The sequence below is a fragment of the Pan troglodytes genome, chromosome 7 (assembly GCF_028858775.2).
Source record: "Pan troglodytes isolate AG18354 chromosome 7, NHGRI_mPanTro3-v2.0_pri, whole genome shotgun sequence".
Lineage (NCBI taxonomy): Eukaryota > Metazoa > Chordata > Mammalia > Primates > Hominidae > Pan > Pan troglodytes.
This window is the reverse complement of record NC_072405.2, coordinates 35754111-35776643: the sequence shown is the minus strand read 5'-3', so window position 1 is coordinate 35776643 and position 22533 is coordinate 35754111. Positions and strand designations below refer to the sequence as shown.

Genomic DNA, 22533 nt, shown 5'->3' with positions numbered 1-22533 from the left:
GCTCTGCGAGTAATCATTGAGGCCTTGTCTCCCCCTCCCACCACCTCTGTGCAGATGACAGTCACAGGGATGTAAAGGGCCATCTGCCCCATGCTGCCATCTCTAAATGCTCTCCACTGCTGCTCACGCCAGGGCATGGCCTTAGAAGAACTCTGCTTTCAGCAACAGGGGCAAGAAGAACTGAAGGGGCAGACAGGGTGGGAGGCAGCAGAGGGGGGAAGACCTCCCCGCCTGGGGCTGGGCGGGGCTGCCCCTGGTCTCTCTACCTTTGCGTCCTGACTAGTCAGCTGGCGGATCCCTTTAGGGCCAATGACCAGGTCCACAGTAATGTTCCATCCTTGCTGGAATAAAAGGAGAGTGGACTGTTGTTCCAGAGCTGTCCTCCCCATTCTTCAGAAACTTGAAGAAAAGCTCCCTAAGCTAGACACAAGCCACTGTTTCCTGGGTCTCCAGCTCCTTCTCACCGAAACCCTGGCCATATGGATTTTCCCCTCCTGACACCTTGCCTGTCCTGCCCACCTCCCAGAGCTGGAGGCCAACATTTCAGTGCCTGCTTCAGGCAAGGGGATGCTTGTGACTTCCACCGACGGCAGGCCAGCGAGGTCCTGCTGCCTGAGAATCTGCAGCGATTGCAGCCTCTCCCTGCCCCCTCCTGGCCCCCTTTCCCGAGAGGCCTGGAATCCGGGTCAGGGAGAGGATCAAGAGAGCCCGCCATTACAATGAGTTCACAGCGGTAGGTCTCCTGGTCGATGTTGGCGAAGCCGGCGAGAGTGTTGAAGAACTTCATGACGCACTCCTCCTCCCTGAGCGCACTCCTCCTCCCTGAGCGAGGCGTACTGCTGGAAGGTCTGCTGGATCATCTTCCGGAACTGTTTGGGCTGGGGGAGGGGATGGGCCGTGTGAACAATGCCTGCTCCTCCCAGGTCTCACTCCTTCCCTTAGGGTCTCGCTGAGAGACTGCCCACTGCTCGAAAATGATCCCCAGGGCCTTTGCTCCAAAAGCAGCTGTGATCTATGACCTAAAACACATGTCTCAAGGGAGACTCCCCGTAACCCTACGAAGGAGGTGGAGGGGGCAAGGGGTAGCTTCCCAGTACTGGGGCCGCAGAGCTGATACGGCCTCGATACGGAGCCGGAGCCCAGGCATGTAACAGTTGGATCGCCAGCCCCAGAGAGGACCCCTGGGTGCATTTAGTGGTCCTGTGTCCAAATGCCTAAGGCCGCGCAGATGCCCTGGCTTCTCTGAGTATCCCCAGCCCCAGCCTCATCCCTTACACTCTAGTCTCGGGAATCAGCACGAAGAGGTCCTCGCCCACTGGTTTCCTCACCTTTAAGTTCTCCTGCATCTGCTTTGGGAAAAACAAGTCCAGCCCCACTTCCTTTCTGCAAGAAGGAAGAAAAAGGCAGCATGTGACTCCCCCTCACCCCCACCACAGGACTGCGGGCCAATCAGGAAGAGGTGAGAGGGCTTTGGGACCTAGAGACGGCCCTGTGTGGCTCTGGTCTGGGGAGGGGTGGAGGAGAGGGTGAGGAGGAAAAGTACACATGGAAGGACAGGAAGGGAGGGGAGATGGGTGATCCCAGAACTTACTCTAGGAGCTCGAAGTTGGACTTCTTGTCAAGTGCATTGTGGGGCATATCCTTGAAGAACCGCCTGGAGAAATAGGTGGTGGAGAGGGAGGCTGAAGGCTGGAGAATGAGGCAGTCAGACCCAGGGCACCTCATGCCACCAGAAGCCCCCTTCCCCTGCCATACGTGGGAATCATCAGGAGAAAGGAAGTTAGGAGAGTCATAAAATTTAGTATTTTGACCTGTGAGGAAAAGGAAACCCCACAAATGTCATTCCAAGAAAAGACTCCAGCCTTGCATCCTAGGAAACTCACTTTAGGAATGGGCAGATACTGGGCTGAGGAGGAAGATGGTGGCTCCATCTGTGGCCTCTAAGAACAAAGGCCCAAGGCAGCCAATGCTTGAATGATCAGCCTAGGAACACTGACCTTCACCTGCAGGTCCTGGGGGGCTCTTGTGATTTCCTTTTCACTTATTTGCTATCTCTGAGATATTATATGTGTGTATGTTTGTGTGTTCATTTAGACACTTGTTAAATGTACCACTGTACATATACAAACTTTAGGACTTACAGAAGAAAATAAAATTATCATAGTCTTACCAGAGGAGGCAGCTATTAATATTTTACTCATATTATTTAAGTCTCATTTCCCCTAAAAATGTATGCCTTGATAAATACTTTTATGCAATTGTGGCTTAAGCTGAGACCAAATAGCTAATGTTCTCACATGTGCCAGCCTCCCTTCCCTGTCTGGGCCACTGTGTCTAGTAATTTCATTGACTGCTGCAGACATTATCCTACTCCTGATCTTATATTAAAGTCATTCAGTGTTCCTTTAATTCGGGCATCCTTATAAATATCTGGTAAAAGTTTTGTGCAACTAATAATATAAGCAGAGTGAGGGAAGTAACTTATGATTCAAAAGCAATGACTTTTAGACAGTTCACTGTCTTTAGAAAATAGGAAGGTTAGGCCGAGTGTGGTGGCTCATGACTGTAATCCCAGCACTTAGGGAGGCCGAGGTGGGCAAATCACAACGTCAAGAGATTGAGACCATCCTGGCCAACATGGTGAAACTTGTCTCTACTAAAAACACAAAAGTTAGCCAGGCATGGTGGCACGCACTACTCGGGAGGCTGAGGCAGGAGAATCACTTGAACCCAGGAGGCGGAGGTTGCAGTGAGCCGAGATTGCACCATTGCACTCCAGCATGGGTGACAAGAGTGAAACTCCATCGCAAAAGAATTAAAAAGAAGACACTCAAGGCATGAAATCATAGAGGAAATATCTAATACAAATATAAAATGTAAAATGCTATATCCTTAATAATTTTTAATAAATGGTATCTTTGAATATACTGTCAAGCAAAATAAGTAATTACCTCTTAAGAAATATGGTCCCAATTTTGCACTCTGTGCCCCAGCCTGAAACACTGGGCAATGTCTGCAGATAGTTTTGGTTATCACACCTAGTTGGAGTAGGGGGTTGGTGGTGCTACCAGCATCAAGTGAGTAGAGACCAGGGATACTGCTAAACATCCTTCAATGCACAGGAAGTCCACCCCCAATCCTCCCTAACAAAGAAGTATCCAGCCCCAAATGTCAGCAGTAGTGAGGCTAGAAAACCCTGGGAATTTGATCCAAGAAGAGAACTTAGAACACTAAGAAGATGGGTTCTTCCCTACCCTTACTTCTCTGTACTGAGTGTCTGACAGAGGGAGGTAAGCAATGGTGCCTGAGATGGGATGTTCTTGCTAAGGGCAGATGTGCGGTATTGGAAACCAGAAGACTGGCAGATAGGAATGACATTCAGGTGTAGCAAAGGTCCCCAACCCCTGGACCATGGACCGGTCCTGGCCTGTTAGGAAGCTGGCCACAGAGCAGGATGTGAGCAGTGGGTGAGTGACTGAAGTTTCATCTGTATTTACAGCTGTCTCCCATCACTTGCTATATTGCCTGAGCTCCATCTCCTGTCAGATCAGTGGTGACATTAGATGCTCATAGGAGTGTGAACCATGTATGTGAGGGATCTAGGTTTCATGCTCCTTATGAGAATCTAATGCTTGATGATCAGTCACTGTCTCCTATCACATCCAGATGGATTGTCTAGTTGCAGGAAAACAAGCTTAGGGCTTCCACTGATTCTACATAATGGTGAGTTGTATATTTATTTTATCATATATTATAATGTAATAATAATAGAAATAAAGTACACAATAAATGTAATGTGCTTGAATCATCCTGAAACCATCCCCCACCCCAACCAGGGTGCATGGAAAAATTGTCTTCCACGAAACTGGTCCCTGGTGCCCAAAAGGTTGGGGGCCTCTGAGGTATAGGACATGAGAAGCCTACCCAGGATTCTCCCCTGGATGGAAGCTCCTCCTCCTCTTCCTCCTCCCACCTGAAGAGTGCCTGCAGTTAAGATCCCAAAATTCCATGCGATTGACCACGGCAGCTTCAGAAAACATTTCAAGCCAGTGTTACCTGCTCAGCCTCCACATTAATAAGACACCTCAGGGTGATTATAGGCAGCTTGGTCATCTACAGTTCCCCTGGGTTGAGTGAGCCATAAAATATACTCCTAGGTAACTGAACACATTGGCTTGCTGTACACAACTATTTAATTCTAACAGAATAAATGTTGGCAAAGGTCCACTGAGGAAGATTTCAGTTCTTTCAGTTATCCATTTATTCAACTGTGTATTGAGCTCCTATGTGCCAGGCAAAGGCAGCACCCATTCTGACTCTAAGGATTTGACAGATTTTCACAATCTGGTGCACGGGGACATGTCATTGCCTCACAGAGCTGTGTGCAAGTACAGTGGTTTTGCAAAGGAGGCTGGAGGGATTCAGGATGGGGCAGAAAAGGCTTCAAGATGAAGAGACCCTTAGGCTGGCTTGATGGGAAGAGCAGATGGTCACACTGCTTGTAATTGACACCTCATAGGCTCACGCTGAGGTTTCCTATGTATGTAGAGGACAAGCAGGTAACACGGGCTCAGTATGTTTTCTAAAGGTGCCAGAAGATAGAAGAGTTTACTACGCTGAAAAGGGAAATGAGAAGACTGTGCCAAGCAGGAGGATGCATCACCCACCCACGGGGTGAGATCTGCTTCCCAGCCACGAAGGAGAGTGGTCTCCTAAAGCCACTCCAGGCTTATGATCTGTTGTTGAATGAATAAATGAACTTCGAGACTTGTGAAGAAAGAATTTGGAAGACTGGGATATTTAAATATTAAATTTTTAAAAACAGGGTTAGCTAAATGAAAGGGTAAACACATTTTGAAATTAACACTGAACAATTAAGTCACATAAAAAAATAAGAGCATTTTAGCATGATCAAGGTGGTAGTGAATGGAAAAATGTTTTATTAGGGTAAAGGAAGCTCAGCTAGCACATCAAGGTCACCCGAATCTCCTGAATCCAGCTTGCTTAGGCCACTCCCTGTGTCCCAAATGGCCCTTCTCTCAGGCATCGAAGATCATTTATATAGTCACCATTGACAAAACTGTCCAATCACTCAGATGTGCCACAATCTGGGTGTTTCTAACATTTGGAGCAACTGAACATCTTGGGAATGTCTTGGAGCAACTGAACATCTTGGGAATGTCTGGGAGAACTAGTAACCATCACTCAAGGGAGACGCTGCTCTCCCCAGCAAGGTAGCTTCCCAATTTTCTGTGTTGAGTCCCATCTCAGCTGCTCTCCAGGGGCACCCACGTCTCCCAAATATGCCTGGACCGCCATCACTGAGTGAGGCTGTGCCTACCTGGAGTGCCCTCTAGTGCCTGACTGGTCCTTCCAGCTCAAGCCTGCAATTTTGAGTAGCTAACACCAGGTGGACAGCGGTGGAGTCTATAATCAGATACAGGCCTACGACTGATACCCAGGTAAGGACAGCAGAAAATAAGGAAATAACTAAACCAAATCCAGTTGGTTACTTTTTTCTTCTAAACATCAATAGAAATTAACTACAAACCAAGATGCCTTTTGAAGCAAAGCAAGCTGTGTGTCGTTTCTCTAATCTTTATTTATTATCAGTTACTTAACTAATCTGGGGTTACATATTCTCTGCTTTGTTGTAGTTGTTGTTGTTGTTGTTTTAGGGCTCTGCTGGGGGCGGACAATGGTCCTAGGTGTCTCAGATCAAGGGGGAGAAGTTATTTGGTTCCTCAAACTGGGCAGGTACTGATTTCTAGCATAGAGGCCCTGAATTTCAAACTTTCATTTAGAAGCATTATTTAGATCAAACATTTGGCATTTATAAAGCACCTCCAATAAATGAATAAAATCAACTAGGTATCATTCCAACTATATGAGATTCTGGAAAAGGCAAAACTATGGCAACAATAAAATGATCAATGGTTGCCAGGGTTAGAGGGAAGGAGGGCTGGATAGGTGGAGTACGGACAAATTTTAGGGCAGTGAAACTACTCTGCGTAATACTATAATGGTAGATATAGGTCATTATTCATTTCGCCAAACCCATAGAACATACAATACCAAGAGTGAACCCTAATGTAAACTACAGGTTTTAGGTAATAATGATGTGTCAATGTAGGCTCATCAATTGTAACAAATGCACCACTTTGGTGGGGAATTCTGGTGGAGAATGTTGATAGTGGGGGAAGCTGTGCATGTGTGGGGAAGGGGGTATATAGGAACCCTGTACCTTCTGCTCAATTTTGCTGAGAACCTAAAACTTCTCTAAAAAATAAAGTCTATTCAAAATAAACAAACGAAGGGTAAAGAGAAAAAAGTAAGTAAAATATAATAAGTAATTATTGAATACTTTGGTCCCTGTCATTGCTCTAAGTACTTTAAATATATTAACTCATTTATTCTTTGTAACAACCCTGCAAGGTTTGTTATGTTACTATTGTATAGCATGTGATACCATATAATACTATACAATAGTATACTATAGTATACTATGCAATACTATACAATAGTAACGTAACATACATATTATATACTAGCATATATATGTTATATAGTAGCATATATATGTTATATACTAACAGATATATGTTATATAGTATAACAAATGTTATATAGAAACATAACGTGTTTTATAGTAACACAACGTTACTATAATGTTACTATTATCATTCCTATTTTACAGATGAAGGAATCTGGGCAGAGAGAGGGTAATCGACTTGCCCAGAGTTACACAGGAAACACATGACTCCATGGAGGATTCATTTCACTAATCTCATATCTCAGGCATACATCATACCTCTTTTTTAAGCTAGGAAATGATACAATTTTTTTTTTTCCTGGAGATGTTGTATATCTATAGGCAGGTGACCTAATCAATGATGTTAACAGGACAAGGGATTATTGCCCATGATTTGTAGGTAGCCCCACACTCTGGGACATTTTTAGGCAAGAGCCACAGCCCTAGAAAATTCTGCCTTATGGCCTGATTTTCCGAAGTGTGTCCAATTCTCTCTGGGTGAGAAATAGTTGTAACTTGACTTTAAAATGGCTCATCGTAACAAATAACTGCATTCAACTTTAAAAATTATTAGACCTGCAAATCTTCTATTTGGTTTACAAAATAGGTGTTTTCCATATCCTCACCCTGATATCATACACCCGGCATTTCAGTGGTCAACCAGTAAGAATAGGAACATCTCTCTGACTCTGTTCCTTACACTCAGGAGATGTGAAACAATACATCTCTTGCACAAAACAAGTGTGGCTTTTAGAATCATCCTGCATTGGTTATAGCAGATATCAGCAGTCACACTCTTGACAATACTACCTACAGGAGTCATGTCGGATGCCTCGCCCTGTCCTCCAATACATTAGTGCAGTGCCTGGAGCTTAGGCCACCACCAGTAATAGTTTGGGGATGATTGGAGGATATAATAAAATAAAATAAAATAGAATGTTAATGGGTCTTTGTGGTGCTGTTTTACAACTAAGTGATGACTGTTTGACAGGTGACAAGTGATAGGTGTCTCAAAGTGATGCTAGCATCCCAGGTATGAGATCCATAAATAAAAAGGTAAAGATAAGCTTTTTCGACTTGTCTAATTTTAGAGGGGAAGATGAGACAGTACAGGATGTAATGCAAGTCATAGGAGCCGAGCAGTCTGAGAAGGGATGAAAGGCACAGATAATAAAATAAACTTTGCAGACTGCCACTGGTCTGCCAGCACTGAGCTATCATGATTATTACTAATGGCAGTGAGCTGGGCTGCCTTCTAAGCAGCTGCAGGGACCACAGGCCTCCTCTGTACAGAGGACTCGAATGCTCCCTTGCTTCTTGAGACAAAGTCACGAAATGTGAAGCCCTCGAAGCTGCCCTTGACCTATTCTGTCGCTAATACCAACAGCCTCAGATGCTGAAATCAAAGTGGGACTCTCCCTTTCCCATCCCACTGCCCCCACTGGAGGACTACCCAGCATTCTCTCTGAGAATCACAATGGGGCCAGAGTTCCCCAGTGCCCCTCAGCTGGCTCCGTAGAAGCAGCAGCAGAGTTCTACTCTCTATTAACCATGAGGTCACAGATAAGGCTCCAGAAATGCAGTTCCAGAAAACAGGAAGTAATCCTTGGCCAACGATTTCCTTGGCAGTCATCCTGAAAGTCATCCCATCAACCCATATATCTAATGGCATTCAAGTCACCTGGGGGGCTGGTCAAAAACGCCTAGGATAAGGTCCCACCCAGGCCTGCCAAATCAAATCTCCCAAGGGTAGGGCTAGGACGTCTCCAGTTTATTAAGCTCCCAGGTGATTATGATTTGCAAGCAGATGTTAAAACCACTGCTCTAAGACAGAGAAGGGGTAGAGAGAAGGGAAGGAGAGGGTGAAAAGGCAGGGGATGGTGAAACTCAATGGTGCTGCCCTGGTCAAGACAGGGCTAGAACACAGGTCAGCCATATCACCCTCCTCAGTCCCGAATGGCAATGACCCCCTGGCAGCTAAGAATAAGGCCTATTTTTTTAGACTGTCATTCTAACAATGTCATTCTAATGATATCATTGGACTGCCATTGTCTCGATGGTGTCTTCCACCATCAGCCCCAACTTATCCCTCCAAGCTCACGATTCTCCAGTCTATGCTTTTCCTTCCACTGATCCCTGAGCCTGGAGTGTATCTCCCCTGACCCCTGTTCTCTGCTGATTGAAATCTTTCTCCTCCTTCCAGTGGCAATTCAGATACCCTCTTGCTGATGCTCTCAGGCAGGATGAATGGCTCCTACATGGAAGTTGGTGCCATCCTCATTCTGCCTCGTATTATGATTAATTGTATACACATCTGTCACCTCCCCAACATGGAAGTGTGAGGGCCTCTCTGGATGATGTACTAATATCACACATATTGATCAAGTGCCTACTGGAGATGGGGATACAGCAATGGGCAACACAGATAGACATCTCTAGGCTCGAATGTCCCCCAGATCCTAGTCTGGTGCTCAAGAAACATCTGATGAATCGCTTGAACAGCAGCAAAGGTGGTTGACAGATGGAAGAAGCCAGCAGCCTGCAGGCAAGAGCAGTGGCAGCAATGGAAGCCAGGAGAGTGAGACTAGGGAGGGGGCTGGCCCCTCTACCCCTGCCATCCTGAAGGCCCAACACCCAGCCCCTCAGAGCCTCACCTGCTGCCAGTCACCACCTCTCCCCTTCCTGGCTCCCACACACTCATTCCTGCTTCCCATCTTGGACATGGGGGAAGGTCGGGCCTGCCCAGAGCTCAGCACAGCACCCTCCCAGCAGAGGCCTCAAGGCCACATACCTGAGCTCCAGGCAGCCCAGCTGCAGGGCCATGCCCTCGCTGACCTTGCTGGCGTAGCGCTGCATGTAGTCGTTCCGGAGCTGGTGGGGAGAAAGGTCAAGCATCAGGCTTGCACCCTCACCTCCCACTTCCCTGCACAGAGGCCTCAGAAGATGAAGGGCCTCATTCTGCCTCCCTGAGTGCCAGCCACCCACCCCACCACAAACAAACATGGAGCAGGGATGGAGAGCACGAGGGGAAGGGGTGCTTGTGCCTCCACAGGCCGAGCCTGTGAGGTTTTTGAGGTGCTTTTACAGGCACTCTCTCCCTGCTCCATACACAGGAAGTTCAGATTCCCCTACCCTGCCCCCCATTTTGGATAGAAGGAAACTGAGATTTTGCAAGAAGTCAGTAATTTATCCAAAGCTCTGTTGGTAAGTAGTGATAAATGTCATTCACAGGCCAAGAAAAGTCTAGCTCAGTCTCTGGCAAACCAGGAGGGAGATCTTGGAAGGAACTAAGACCAGACAGAAAACAGCAATGGCCACTCCTGCTGATGCTGCGCTTTGCTCTGCACCTGGTGCTGGGCTTGGCACTCCATACGCATTCTGTCCAGGAAGTTTGAGATGCTCAAAATAGCTGCTGAGAGCTGGTTATTAAGTTTTCAGAAGTTTTGTAAGCCAAGTAGGTATCCTATTGGTAGCTTGAAATAGGCTGAGGAGGGGGGTGGTATTTACACCATATAAATTGGCAAGTGCCATAAAAATGAATGAAATAATGGCATTTACAGCAACCTGGATGGAGTTGGAGACCATTATTCTAAGTGAATTAACTCCAGAATGGAAAACCAACATTGTATGTTCTCACTCATAAGGGGGAGCTAACCATGATGATGCAAAGGCATAAGAATGACTTTGGGGACTCTGGGGAAAGAGTGGGAAGGGGTGAGTGATAAAAGACTACACATTGGGTACAGTGTACACTGCTTGGGTGATAGGTGCACCAACATCTCAGAAATCACCATTAAAGAAATTATTCATGTAACCAACACCACCTGTTCCCCCAAAAAATCCATTGAAATAAATAAATAAAGTAAATAAATAAATAAATAAATAAATAAATAGGTAAGTGCTACGTGTAAGGGAATTTTTCTTTGGAGAGTCAATTTAGCAGCCAATGATATCATCTGGTCCCTACAACAACCCTATACAGTAGGTATTATTATTATGATGCCCATAATAATTTTACAGCAGAGGAAACAGCTTCATGCAAGTAAATGAGGTCCCCCAGGCTATCAGATTAGTGAATGGCAGAGCTAGATTAGTGGACAACAGTCTGCAGAGCTGTGTAGTAAGCACTGCAGGATTCATCTTGGACCTGCTCTTGCTGTTTCACTAGCCAGGTCTCCTGGGCCACCAGAAAAGTCCAAGAGGAGCTGGGAGCACATGGGGCAGTTTAGCCAGTGCTTAAATACTGAGAGAAAAGCAAGGTTGGAGCCACGGACCACAGACCAAGGACCTTCTTCAAGAGAAGCTTCCTAGCCTGGGCCCTCCATAATCTGGGCTTTGTCTTTCCATCTCCCTAGGAGAGAACGGTTCATGCTTGGCATTTGAGGTGCAATGGGAGCCTCGGGGCAAGAAGATAAAGTACTTTTTACCTGTTGGTAAAAATAGAGCAGCGTGGTCCTGTCCTCCTTCAGGCTCTCCATGAAGTCTTCTGGCAAGTAGCGGATTTGAAGGTCATACCTGCAACAAGACATTCAGGCTCTGGTTGACACAGAGAAGCTGGTGCCTGAAGAAAGGAGTAGGACCCCAAGGGCAGAAGCAAGCCCATCCCCTAGTGCAAAGGGAAGGGCTACCCATGAGTCTTGTGGTCACTCATTCAGGGCTCGTTTTTCTCTTTCCCTCCTCTGCGGTTGGGCTGGAGACCATAAACAGGGAGGTGGCTGGCAGGTGGTGGTCTGAGCTATCCCTGACTCTCCACCTTTCTCCCTCATGGCAGCTGTTTCTCTTAGGTTCACAGGCTAGCCCTGGACCTGGGCTTTCCATCCTCCCCACCCTTCTGTCTCTCTTTTCCCCTAGCACTGTCAGCATCCCGTTTAGGGTTACCTTTAGGTGTTGGCTCTGGGATGGGGATAGTCTATGAAGCCCAGGTTAGGTCCTGGAAAATACATGCATTTGATACTGGAGGAAGACTAAGCCTAGAATGCCACTCAGGTTTGCTAGAAGTTTCTGAGGCAGGGGAGTGCTCTAAGGGAGAAACTCCCAGGGCCTCCCCACCCTAAATTCCTCTCCTTCCCACTTCCAGAGCCCAGGAATCCACTCCTACCTCCACTCGGCTTCCACGTGCAGACACTCATACTTGTCCTGCACCTCACCCACCGTCATCTGTGGGTGTAGCCAGTGGATCTCATCGGACTTCATGTGCTTCAGCCTCAGACCATAGCACTCAGCCAACTGGATGTTGGGCCCGATCCGCCCGCTCAGCAGGATGGAGGTGATGATCTCCTGCAGAGGAGAAGAGAGAGGCATGACTCAGGGGTGCCCACCTTTGAGCTCCCATAATTCTCACACAGACCCGAAAAGTGTGATTCTCTAGGGTGGGATTCTGTCTTCATGTTCGATTTGTCTCTGATTCTCTAGCATTTAGGGGAAGATTTGTACACAATGGGCTCTATCTGATAAATTGACAAATGGGTGAAATGAGGCAGACACAGAGGAACTGAGAGAGCAGAAGTGAAGGAGAAAATGCAAAGAGGCAGAGAATAACAAAAATTTGCTTCTGCACCTCATTACAATCTAACCAATTAATAATTACGGAACATCCACTATGTGAACAGCAGACCTTCTGAGTGGTTTGCAATTTAGCCAGCATCACTGAGCTCCTGCACCAGGCACTGCTAGGCCCTTTGCAGACATGATTTCATTGAATCCACACAACACAGGGAAGCAGGTGTTACCATCCCGTGTGGCTGATGGAGAAACTAATATATGTCCCACAACCCACGGAATGGAACTGGGATTTGGAATCCTGGGACACTAGACTCTGAGGATTTCTACTAGGCCAAGCTGATTCATGGAGTGGTGGGGCTGGAAAAGATAAGGACAAGATTCACTTGGAAGGATTAAGTGCCACAATCCCCACATGAGCAGGGACACAAGAAATGAGTGCTGGCAAGAAACCACGTGCCCTCTTGTTCCTGCTTTCTTGTTAACCGGAGGTTAATAGACTGCCTGTCTCCCAGCCTGATGCCACAGCTTCCTGGCCTAGAGCCAGAGATGGATTAACAGGTGGGCCAACCGGGCAGCTGCCTAGAAGTCCATCTGTAAGGCCCTGCCTAGTTCTGCAATCACTTTGGTGCCATTTTTTTTTTTCTTGAGATGGAGTCTTGCTCTGTCACCCAGGCTGGAGTGCAGTGATGTGATCTCGGCTCACTGCAACCTCTGCCTCCCAGGTTCAAGCCATTCTCCTGCCTCATCCTCCTGAGTAGCTGGGACTACAGGTAGGCACCACCACGCCTGGATAATTTTTATATTTTTAGTAGAGATGGGGTTTTATCATGTTGGCCAGGCTGGTCTCAAACTCCTGACCTCAAGTGATCTGCCTGCCTCGGCCTCCCAAAGTGCTGGGATTACAGGCGTGAGCCACCGCGCCCGGACTTTGGTGCCATTTTAACTTAGGTTTCTCATGTAGTTCCACATATTGTTGGTGAATTGAGCTCACTCCTGACAGAGCAGAGTGTCCTCTGGGATATAAATTTAAAAACCCGAAGGCACCGACGTATCTCTGTTGGATATGTCTGCAATGTGCATGCCACCAAGCCTACATCAGCCTAAAGACCAAATAATGCATAATAGGTTGCTGTCAAACCAAAAAGAGGAGGGGCATTTGATTATTTAGATTTTACATTTTCTTAACATGCCTCCCAAGACAGTTTCTAATTTAGTCAATCAACTGTAATCAGTTCCTTAATTGGAATGAAAAGAAGGAGGCATATTATTTTTCTCAGAAGTAAATAAATTTCTTTCTCTCTCCACTAGGAAAATGTCATACTAATATTTAGATAATCCTGGTTTGAAGGAATGCCCAGTTATTTGCTTGCCTGGGAACCCATCTGTCTCGGGCTAACTGCCTCTTGCTAGCCCTTCTGGACTCCAGGGAGATGTGAAACTAGAAGACCCTCAGCCTGAAAAATCCCTTCCCCATTAGGAAAGAAAATGCCCATCACAGAGGGTGACGACTGCTCTATGAGATAGATGGGGAAACAGAGGCACAGAATGCACTTGTGAGCAGTAGTAACAACCAGTGCAGGAATCAGAATTGAGGCCCTGGAGGGGATGAAGACTGGGATCAGTGGCACTCCTACAGTGAGAGGGACATCTGTTTGGGGGAGGAGTGCAAGCCCGTGAAGTCAACCATTTTGTCATCCTCTCTACCCATTTCTCCTGTCCCTGACCTTCTGCCCTGCTCTGTCCCCTGTCATCCTGAATAATGCATTACTCAGAGCCCCCATGTCACTCCCAAGTCCCTCCTGGAGCCCCCACCACTGGTGCTTTTGAACTTACAGTCCTCTCCTGCTCCAGCTGAAACCTACTTGGCTAATATCTAATTTCCTCAGGGCTAGAACCCCTGTGCTGTTGATTATCAAAAATCTCAAACATATACAAAGTAAACAGAAGAGTATAATAAACCCCCATGTACGCATCACCCAGCCTCAACAATTACCAACCTTCTGCCTTCTTGCTTCATCGATATCACCACCCACTCCCCAACTGTGACTCAACTATTATTTTTTTACAGTTCTTCTTTAAATGTAAAATTTTTATACATTAAAATGCATAAATTGTAGCTATACAATTTTGACACATGAATACAACTGTGTAACCCACATATCAATTAAGGTATAGAACTTTCCAGATCCCCAGAAAACTCCCCCATATCCCTTCTCAGTCCACCCTCATGGCCCCACTACCTCCCGCCTCTCCAGTCAACCTTACCCTACCCCCACCACTTTCAATTGGTTTTGCCTGTTCTAGAACTTCGTATAAATGGAATCATTTAGCATACACTTTTTTGGTGTCTTTTTTCACTCAGCATAATGTCTGAGATCCATCATGTTGTTGCATATATCAGAAATCCATTCCTATTTATCGATCGGTAATGTTCTGCTTTGTAAATGAATCACAATATGTTGATTCGGTCCTCTGCTTCCGAACACCTGGACTATTTCTAATTTTTGGCTATTGTGAATTGAACTACTATGAACATTAATGTGCAAGTATTTTTGTGAATATACATTGTGATTTCCTGTGGATAAATGCTGAGAAGAGGAATTACTGGATCAAAGAGAGATGTATGTCTGACTTTATGAGCAACTGTCAGGATTATTCCATTTTATATTTCTCCTGTGACATGAGACTTCTGTTACACCACATCTTCACTAACATTTGGTGTTGTCAGTCTTTTTAATATTAGCCATCTCAGTGGGTGCGTAGTGTCTCATTGTGCTTGTAATTTGCATCTCTCTGATGACTAATGATATTGAACATGTTTTCATGTGTTTATAGGCCATTCATATACCTTCCTTTGTAAAGTGGTTGTTTGAATCTTTTCCCCATTTTTTCTGTTGTGTTTTCATTTGCAGGAGAGTTGTAGGAGACTTTTATACATTCTAGGTAAAAGTATTTTGTATGATGTATTTTATGAATATTTTCTTCAGGTCTGTAGTGTGCCCATTCTGCATTGCCTAATCAGTGTCTTCTGACAGAGTCTAACTTGTCAACATTTTCTTTCATGGTTAGCGTTTTCTGTATCCTAAGAAATCTTTGCCTGCCTCCAGGTCATGAAGATATTCTATGTTTTCTTTTATAAACTTCATAGTTTTAATTTTTAGTTTTGTGATCTATTGTGAATTAATTTTTGTATATGGTATTCATTTTCAAAAATATAGATCTACGGTTGTTCAGCATTGGTTGTTGACTTTCCCTTCCCAAATGAATTGCTTTTCTTTGTCAAAAATCATTTGGCCATCTAGGTTTATTTCTGAACTCTCATTTCTTTTCTATTGATCTTTGTCTATACTGTACCAATGTCAACCACACTGTCTGCATTACTGTAGCTTTACATGAGATCTTGAAGTCAAATAGGGTTAAGTCTTCTGCTGTTCCCCATCCCCTAGATTATTGGGCTAGGTCTTTGCATGTCCACATAAATGTTAGAATCAGCTGGCCACTTTCTTTTTAAAAAGTCTGCTGCATTATGAGTGAGACTGTGTTAAATCTATAGCTTAATGGGAGAGAACTGGCATTTTTTTTTTAATGTTTAAATTTTTATAGAGTTTGGGTCATGCTATGTTGACCAGGCTGGACTTGAACTCTTGGGCCTCAAGTGATCCTCCCACCTTGGCTTCGCAAAGTGTTGGGATTATAGGCATGAACCACTGCACCTGGCCAGAATTGGCGTCTTAACAGCATTGATGCCTGTAATACATGAACATGGCATATCTCTCTATTTATTTAGGTCTTCTTTATTTTCTTTTAGTAATGTTTTATCATTTTCAACATATATATTGTACAGGTCTTTTGTTAAATTTATTTCTAAGTAGTTTATAAATTTCAAATTTATAAACTTCATAAATTTCAAATTTATAAACTTCATAAATTTCAAATTTATAAACTTCATAAATTTCAAATTTGTAAAGTATAAATTTCAAATTTATAAAGTTTATAAATTTGCTTCTATAAATTATTTTTAAAAATTAATGTTTTATTTTGGGGCTTACTCTCTCCATGATTTTCTGCTAATCTTCTTGCTGCTCTGCCAATCTCATATTGTATCTTCTGACACTTTAAGCTAGTAAGGCTGCAGATTTTTGCCCCTGGAGCCAGCCCCCTTCCAGACTGGAAAGTTCTCTCAGGCAAAAAGCCACAAACTTGCAGATCTCATTCATCACAGTTTAGCTCTCAAGAGCAGGTTTCCTTTTAGTTTGTGCTTGCTATGGGCACTCACCAGTGCTTGCAGAGAGTTCCCTTTTATATTTTGTCCAGATTTTATCATTGTTATCTGGAGAAAGATTAGTCTAGCCAAGCTATCCCATCATTTTTGAAATATTTGTGCTATTTTATTAACAAATCTGTGTTCTCTGCAAATGGGAGAGGGTTGGGGAGCAGAGAATACCTTTTAAGGTATGGATAACTGAAATGCAGACTAGCAATAGCCAGGAGTACAAGCCCTGGTGCCAGGCTGCAGCAGTGCCCCATCCACCCACCACCACCACCCAGCTGGAGATGCTTGGGTACATACTAAACTTCTCTGGATTTGGTTTTCTCATCTAGAATATGGACAAAATAATAGTACCAATTTGGAATGCTTTTATGAGGATTAAATTAGATAAAACTCCATAGAACGGTGCTTGGCCCAAGGTAAATACTAAAAAACAAACAAACAAAAAAATAGCCCCCCAAACAACAAAATATTAGCCTTATTTTGACACAGCAATCTCCTACGCAGACTGGTGCTCTGTAAACCAGACTGGGAAAACAAAGCAAAATTCATTCTATTTTTCTCTTTCTCTACCTTTCTATCTTCTTTTCTTTTTCCTTCCTTTGGAGGTGGTGGCAGGGTCAGGGGTCAAAGGGGTTGGGCCAAGAGAGATGGTTGGAGTGATTAGGAGATTGTAACCAAACAGGGGGAGTGAGCAAAGAACCAAACAGGGGGAGTGAGCAAAGAAGTAACCAAACAGGGGGAGTGAGCAAAGAAGTAAATGTATTGAGGATAATGGGAAACTCTTATGGAGATGGGGAGCCTAGAGAGTCTAGCCAACCTATCTCATCGTTTTTGAAATCTTTGGAGGTGAAGGATTGGAATTGGAAGTACAGGTGTGGCTCATGGTTTTATAGATAGAAAGAGATAAACACACACACAAACACACACACATACACACACACACACACAGAGACAGAGAGAGAGAGAGAGAGAGAGAGAGAGAGAGAGAGAGAGAGAGAGAAACTGAGCTTCATTTATGGAAAGGACTTAGAAGCAGTGACAGCCCGGCCGGGCGCAGTGGCTCATGCCTGTAATCCCAACACTTTGGGAGGCTGAGGCGGGCGGATCACGAGGTCAGGAGATCAAGGCCATCCTGATTAACATGGTGAAACCCCGTCTCTACTAAAAAATACAAAAAAATTAGCCGGGTGTGGTGGTGGATGCCTGTAGTCCCAGCTACTTGGGAGGCTGAGGCAGGAGAATGGTGTGAACCCAGGAGGTGGAGCTTGCAGTGAGCAGAGATTGCGCCACTGAACTCCAGCCTGGGCAACAGAGTGAGACTGTCTCAAAAAAAAAAAGAAGAAGCAGTGACAGCCGATAGTGACTGCACACCCCAGCACCAAGTTGCAGTTTTCAAATATCCTTCTCCACTTAAAGAATCCAAAGCTCCTTGCAGAAATGGCTGATTCCAGGGCTAGGGGGAAAAGTACAAGATGCGCCTGGAATGTTATTTTGTGCCATATAAAAACAAAGTGTTGAGAGAACATTGGGGACACATAACCACAAATCAGGATTAGCCTGAAGGAACTCACATCGGCCACATCTAGGATTACTTAAGTATTAAAATATATGATAGGAATGAGTTACATCCTGCCAAATAAAATAGAATCTAAGACAGATAAATAATTGGGGAAGAAGAAAATACTCTTCCTTGTGTAGAATGCCAAGAAATAAATGTAGAAGAAAGGATGGAAATAGAAAGTCACCATTTGGCAACAAACTCAGTGTTGGTTGATTCAGGCAGGATTCATCAATGGGTGATGAAGCTGGAGGGTGGAGGTTTGATGATGAATAGGATATTGACATGGTCTCAGGGCATTCAGCCTCAGAATGTACTAAGCAAATGCACAAAAAACCTGGCAGACACAAACAACTGATCACCATGGTTTACATCCCTAGTGGTGGAACAGGTAAGCACAGCGGGCTTCCTGTCTCGATGCACCAAGAAGAGAGCAGCAAGGTTGCTGAGATCTTCCTGCCATGAGTCTGTGGCCTGATCTAGTCATGAGACCAGAGACCCAGGATGAGGAGCCTCCTCAGGGACCTATAGAACAAAAGGCCTGTACTCTTTTGGATTTAGGAACTCTCCCAGATTGGAGGAGACTAAAGGGATATGACAGCTAAGTGCAATGTGTGCTCCTGGATCAGACAGGAAAAACAGACACTGCTGGGACAGTTGGTAAAATCTGGATGGCGTCTATGGTGTGGAAGGTAGTGTTATAGCAACGCTGACTTCCTGATTTAGATGCATGCAGCACATCTTCTGTAGGAGAATGTCCCTGTTTGGGGAGATAAACCCTGGAGCATTCCGGTGATGGGGCAGCAATGCTGCAACTTGCTCTCAAATAGTTCAGAAAAAAGAATAATGATAATGGGCATATTTGTGTATGTGTATGCATGTATGCCTGCTTATGAAGAGACTGAGCTGGCAATACAGAAAATGATAAATTTAAACCATTGAGGATCTGGGAGAAAGCTATATGGGAGTCCTTAGCCCTGGTTTTTTTTTTTTTCCAACTTTTTAAATAGTATGAAATAATTTCAAAATAAAAAGAAGAGACTCTGGTGAGGGAGATTCCCAGCCACATGAGAAGTAAAGGCACCATATCAAGGGGTTGAATAAGATTTGTATCAGGCCAGACACGGCCGTGCAGCTTCTCCCCTAACCATAGTCTCTGAGAGGGGTCAGACTAAATCCAGCTAATGATTCTAGTTGGTGAAACTCTCCAGGACTCTGCTTGCACAAAAATTTTTTTTCAGATTTCCTTCTAAGAAGCAACCAATTTCTGTTGTAGACATGGTGGAGGAAAATTTAACTCGAGGTCCTTGGGGTTGAAATTCATTAAGAGACTCTTCACCCAACATATCTTCATAGGAAGATACATTTCAGCTTCAGGTAAGGAAGACCTTGGGAGCTTTCTAAGCATGAAATGTGCTATTTGGGAGGTGCCTGGTGCTGGGCAGATTCTTACCAGTGGTGCATTCTTTCCTTGGGGGCAAACCTGAAGTTCTTGGGGGACAGGGAGCACCTGCCACCAATGTCACCACTGCTGGTTACTGATGGTGTATCATAAAGAATTTGATGAGTTTTTGTCCTTGGTTCTGCAGAGGGGGTGTTTAAACCCTTGGAATTTCCCAAGAGTTAGGATGGCCTTTGTCCTTCACTGTGGGTTCCTCAGACTACACCTGAATCTACACTCATGAGGTGATTCATGGTGGGTCCCTGCTAGCCTCAGGATGGGGGCTGCAATGCTGGAAAGACCAACCGGGTAATCAGAGAGTTGAAGCTTTGAGCCACATGGTAGCAGCCTGACCTCCAGGGAGGGAAGGGGACCTGGAGATTGAGTCCAATTATGTGGCCAGTGATTCCATCAACCAACCAATCAATCAACGATGCCTGTATAATAAGGCCTAATAAATTCTTGGGCACCAAAGCTCAGGTGAACTTCCTGGTTGGTGATGCACATCTTGTTCGTGTGTCTGGAGGGCAAAGCCTTCTGAGGATATGAAACCTTCCTGTTTGGGGTCCCTCAGACCTGTCCTCTATGTTTCTTCATTTGGCTGGCTCTCATTTATATGATAAAACTGTAAGGATAGCACTTTCCTGCATTCTGTGAGTTGTTTTAGGAAACTGTTGAACCTGCTGGGATAGCGGAAAACCCCAAACTTGTAGCCAATTGGTCAGAAGTGTGAATGGCCTAGGAATCCTGGAGCTTGCAATTGGGATGTGAGGGGAGGGAGTCTTGTGGAGGATGCACCCTCAGCCTGTGAAGTCTGAGCTAACTCTAGAAGTGCATTGTGGCAGGACTGCCTTGCAAAGTGTGCCAATCCTTTAGGCACACAGAAGGTGGGGGAAACAAGGTTTTTGACCATGAGTGACACAGATAGAGCTCTAACTTTGGAGTCATACAAACGAGGGTGAGAACCCAATTTTGACACGTACTTCCAATAGGATGGCAAGCTCCCTGAGCCACAGTCCCCTCTCTGCAGCCCTCCAGCCTCATCATGTTAAGCTGCAGAATGGCTTCTTCATTCAAACCATCAGCAACTGTCTATGACATACTCACTATGCAAAACAGAGCTAGGGGCTCTCGTGCACACACATAGGCCCTTGCCTCAAGGAACTTCTTACATTTCATAGGTAGGAGGAAAGGTATGGTGTGAATTCAGGGGGGTGGCCAGATTGGGGTAACAGAAAGGTAAGTGCTGAGATTTGACATGCTCTCACCTGCATTGGCTCTTGCACGAGCCCTGCCTTCCTCAGCCTGAATCCTCTTCTTTATCATTCTAATATGTAAACAGCTTCTCAAGCAAACAGTGGGGGCAGCAAGATCAGCACTCCACCCAGAGCTCCTTGACCGCTACCACTGAGTCAATATTTCTTTCTCTATTAATAAATCACTTTTAAAAAATGACAGTATATAATGATTATCTATTCACTAGATTGCCGTATGTGCCATGATTTTTAAAAACTGTCTTAATTTTATCAGTTGCTATTTAGGTAAGCCTAGGACTGTTTTATGCTACAGGAAGACCTTTGCTTCTTCCCACAGGAGGGCTTCCAGGCTCTCCGACTGCCCATGGCTCACAGCCTGGTTATTAAGAACCTTTGAATGCTTTCTTGCAAACATTAAAATGTCTATAGCTTTTCCTCCTGCTTGGCTAACACTGATTTAGTTGCTTTATCAAATAGTGTAAAGACTTCAAACTACCTTTGCCTCTCTCCCTATTCTCTGGCCTTTCTTCCTATAGGTCAGAAACAAAGAAGCAACAGGACCGGATGGCTTGTCTCTGTGCTCTGGATAATCTACTTCCAAAAAGGAAAAGGTGGTTGAATGAATTAATTACTCAGCTCACTTTCCTTCTCTTTTGTCAGTGCTCATCCATTTATAACTTTCTTCAGTGATCTCTATTGTCTCACTATTTTCTCAGGCTCACCTATTTCTAATAAAATACCTAATCTTTTTGGCTTTTTTCTTAATAAGCTTATTAAACATGTTTGATGTTAGTGGCTGGGTTTTTGAAAACAACATGACAGCTGAGTCCCCCACTGTCCTCCACCAGGATTGCTCTCACTCAAAGAGTGGCCCTTGCCTAAGGTCACACCTTTCCTAGGGGCCATCCATATTGAGTGACTGGTGAACACACATAATACCTATGTCCTTTCATCCTGATTTGGGACAGCTCTTCTGGGCTCTAAGGCTCCAGTGGAATGGGCTGAGGCCTTTGCTGTGGCTGCATCGCAGCCCAACTTTTTCCTCTGCCCCATCCTGCTTTCTTCCCTCCCACTAGCTGTGTGCCTTGGGAGCTCCCATCAACACGCTTCCTCCAATGCAAGCCTCCCACCCAGGTCTGCTTCCCAGGAACCCCACCTGGGACAGTGGCTTGCAAACTGCTTCCCAGGCTTAATTCAATTCACCCTCCTTACTCTTTTCAAAGTATTCTTTTTTGTTTGTTTGTTTTAGTAAGATGACTATACTTAACATTTTAATAAATAAACTACACTTAAGCTTTTGTTGAAAAAAAGTCTTAGGCCAGGCATGGTGGCTCACACTTGTAATCCCAGCCCTTTGGGAGGCCGAGGCAGGAGGATCACCTGAGGTCAGGAGTTCGAGACTAGCCTGGCCAACATGGTGAAACCCTGCCTCTACTAAAAATACAAAAATTAGCCTGGCATGATGGTGCATGCCTATAAAACCCAGCTACTTGGGAGGCTGAGGAAGGCCAATCACTTGAACCTGGGAGGCAGAGGTTGCAGTGAGCTGATATCGCACCATTGCACTTCAGCCTGGGCCACAAGAGTAAAACTGTCTCAAAAATAAAAATAAGTCTTGCTTACATTTTATTTAAGAAGGTGTCACTCTGAGGTTGAGGACAAAATCAATGCAGGTGATTTTGGTGGAAAATCTCTCATTGGTTCCTCATTTTCTGTACAATCAGATAAGACCCAAACTAATGAACACAAGGCGTAAATCTCCCTTTGGGTTTTTTTCCCACATGTTCTTTCCAGTCCCATCCCCTCTGTACCCACAATGTGCTCTGTGCCTGGTCTCCAAAGTTGCTCTCTTTCTTCGCCCCCAACACAGCATGCTCTTGCTTTCCTCTGTGCTGAACACATTTAATTCTTCCTGCCTGGGGGACCCCTGGCTCCCCTCTCCCCCTTGTCCTTTCCTCCTGGTGAGCTCCG

At 45.0% G+C, this 22533-nt stretch overlaps 1 protein-coding gene across 1 annotated transcript in view; it reads right to left on the bottom strand.

Annotated features, from left to right (window-relative positions):
• The window catches only part of PTK2B (protein tyrosine kinase 2 beta), a 148616-nt gene that overhangs the window by 28180 nt on the left and 97903 nt on the right, over positions 1 to 22533 (bottom strand). Inside the window, 8 exon segments of the mRNA XM_009455073.5 lie at positions 267 to 341; positions 719 to 826; positions 828 to 878; positions 1329 to 1383; positions 1592 to 1654; positions 9324 to 9403; positions 10960 to 11047; positions 11631 to 11809. Of these exon segments, the coding sequence (XP_009453348.2) occupies positions 267 to 341; positions 719 to 826; positions 828 to 878; positions 1329 to 1383; positions 1592 to 1654; positions 9324 to 9403; positions 10960 to 11047; positions 11631 to 11809 (699 nt within the window).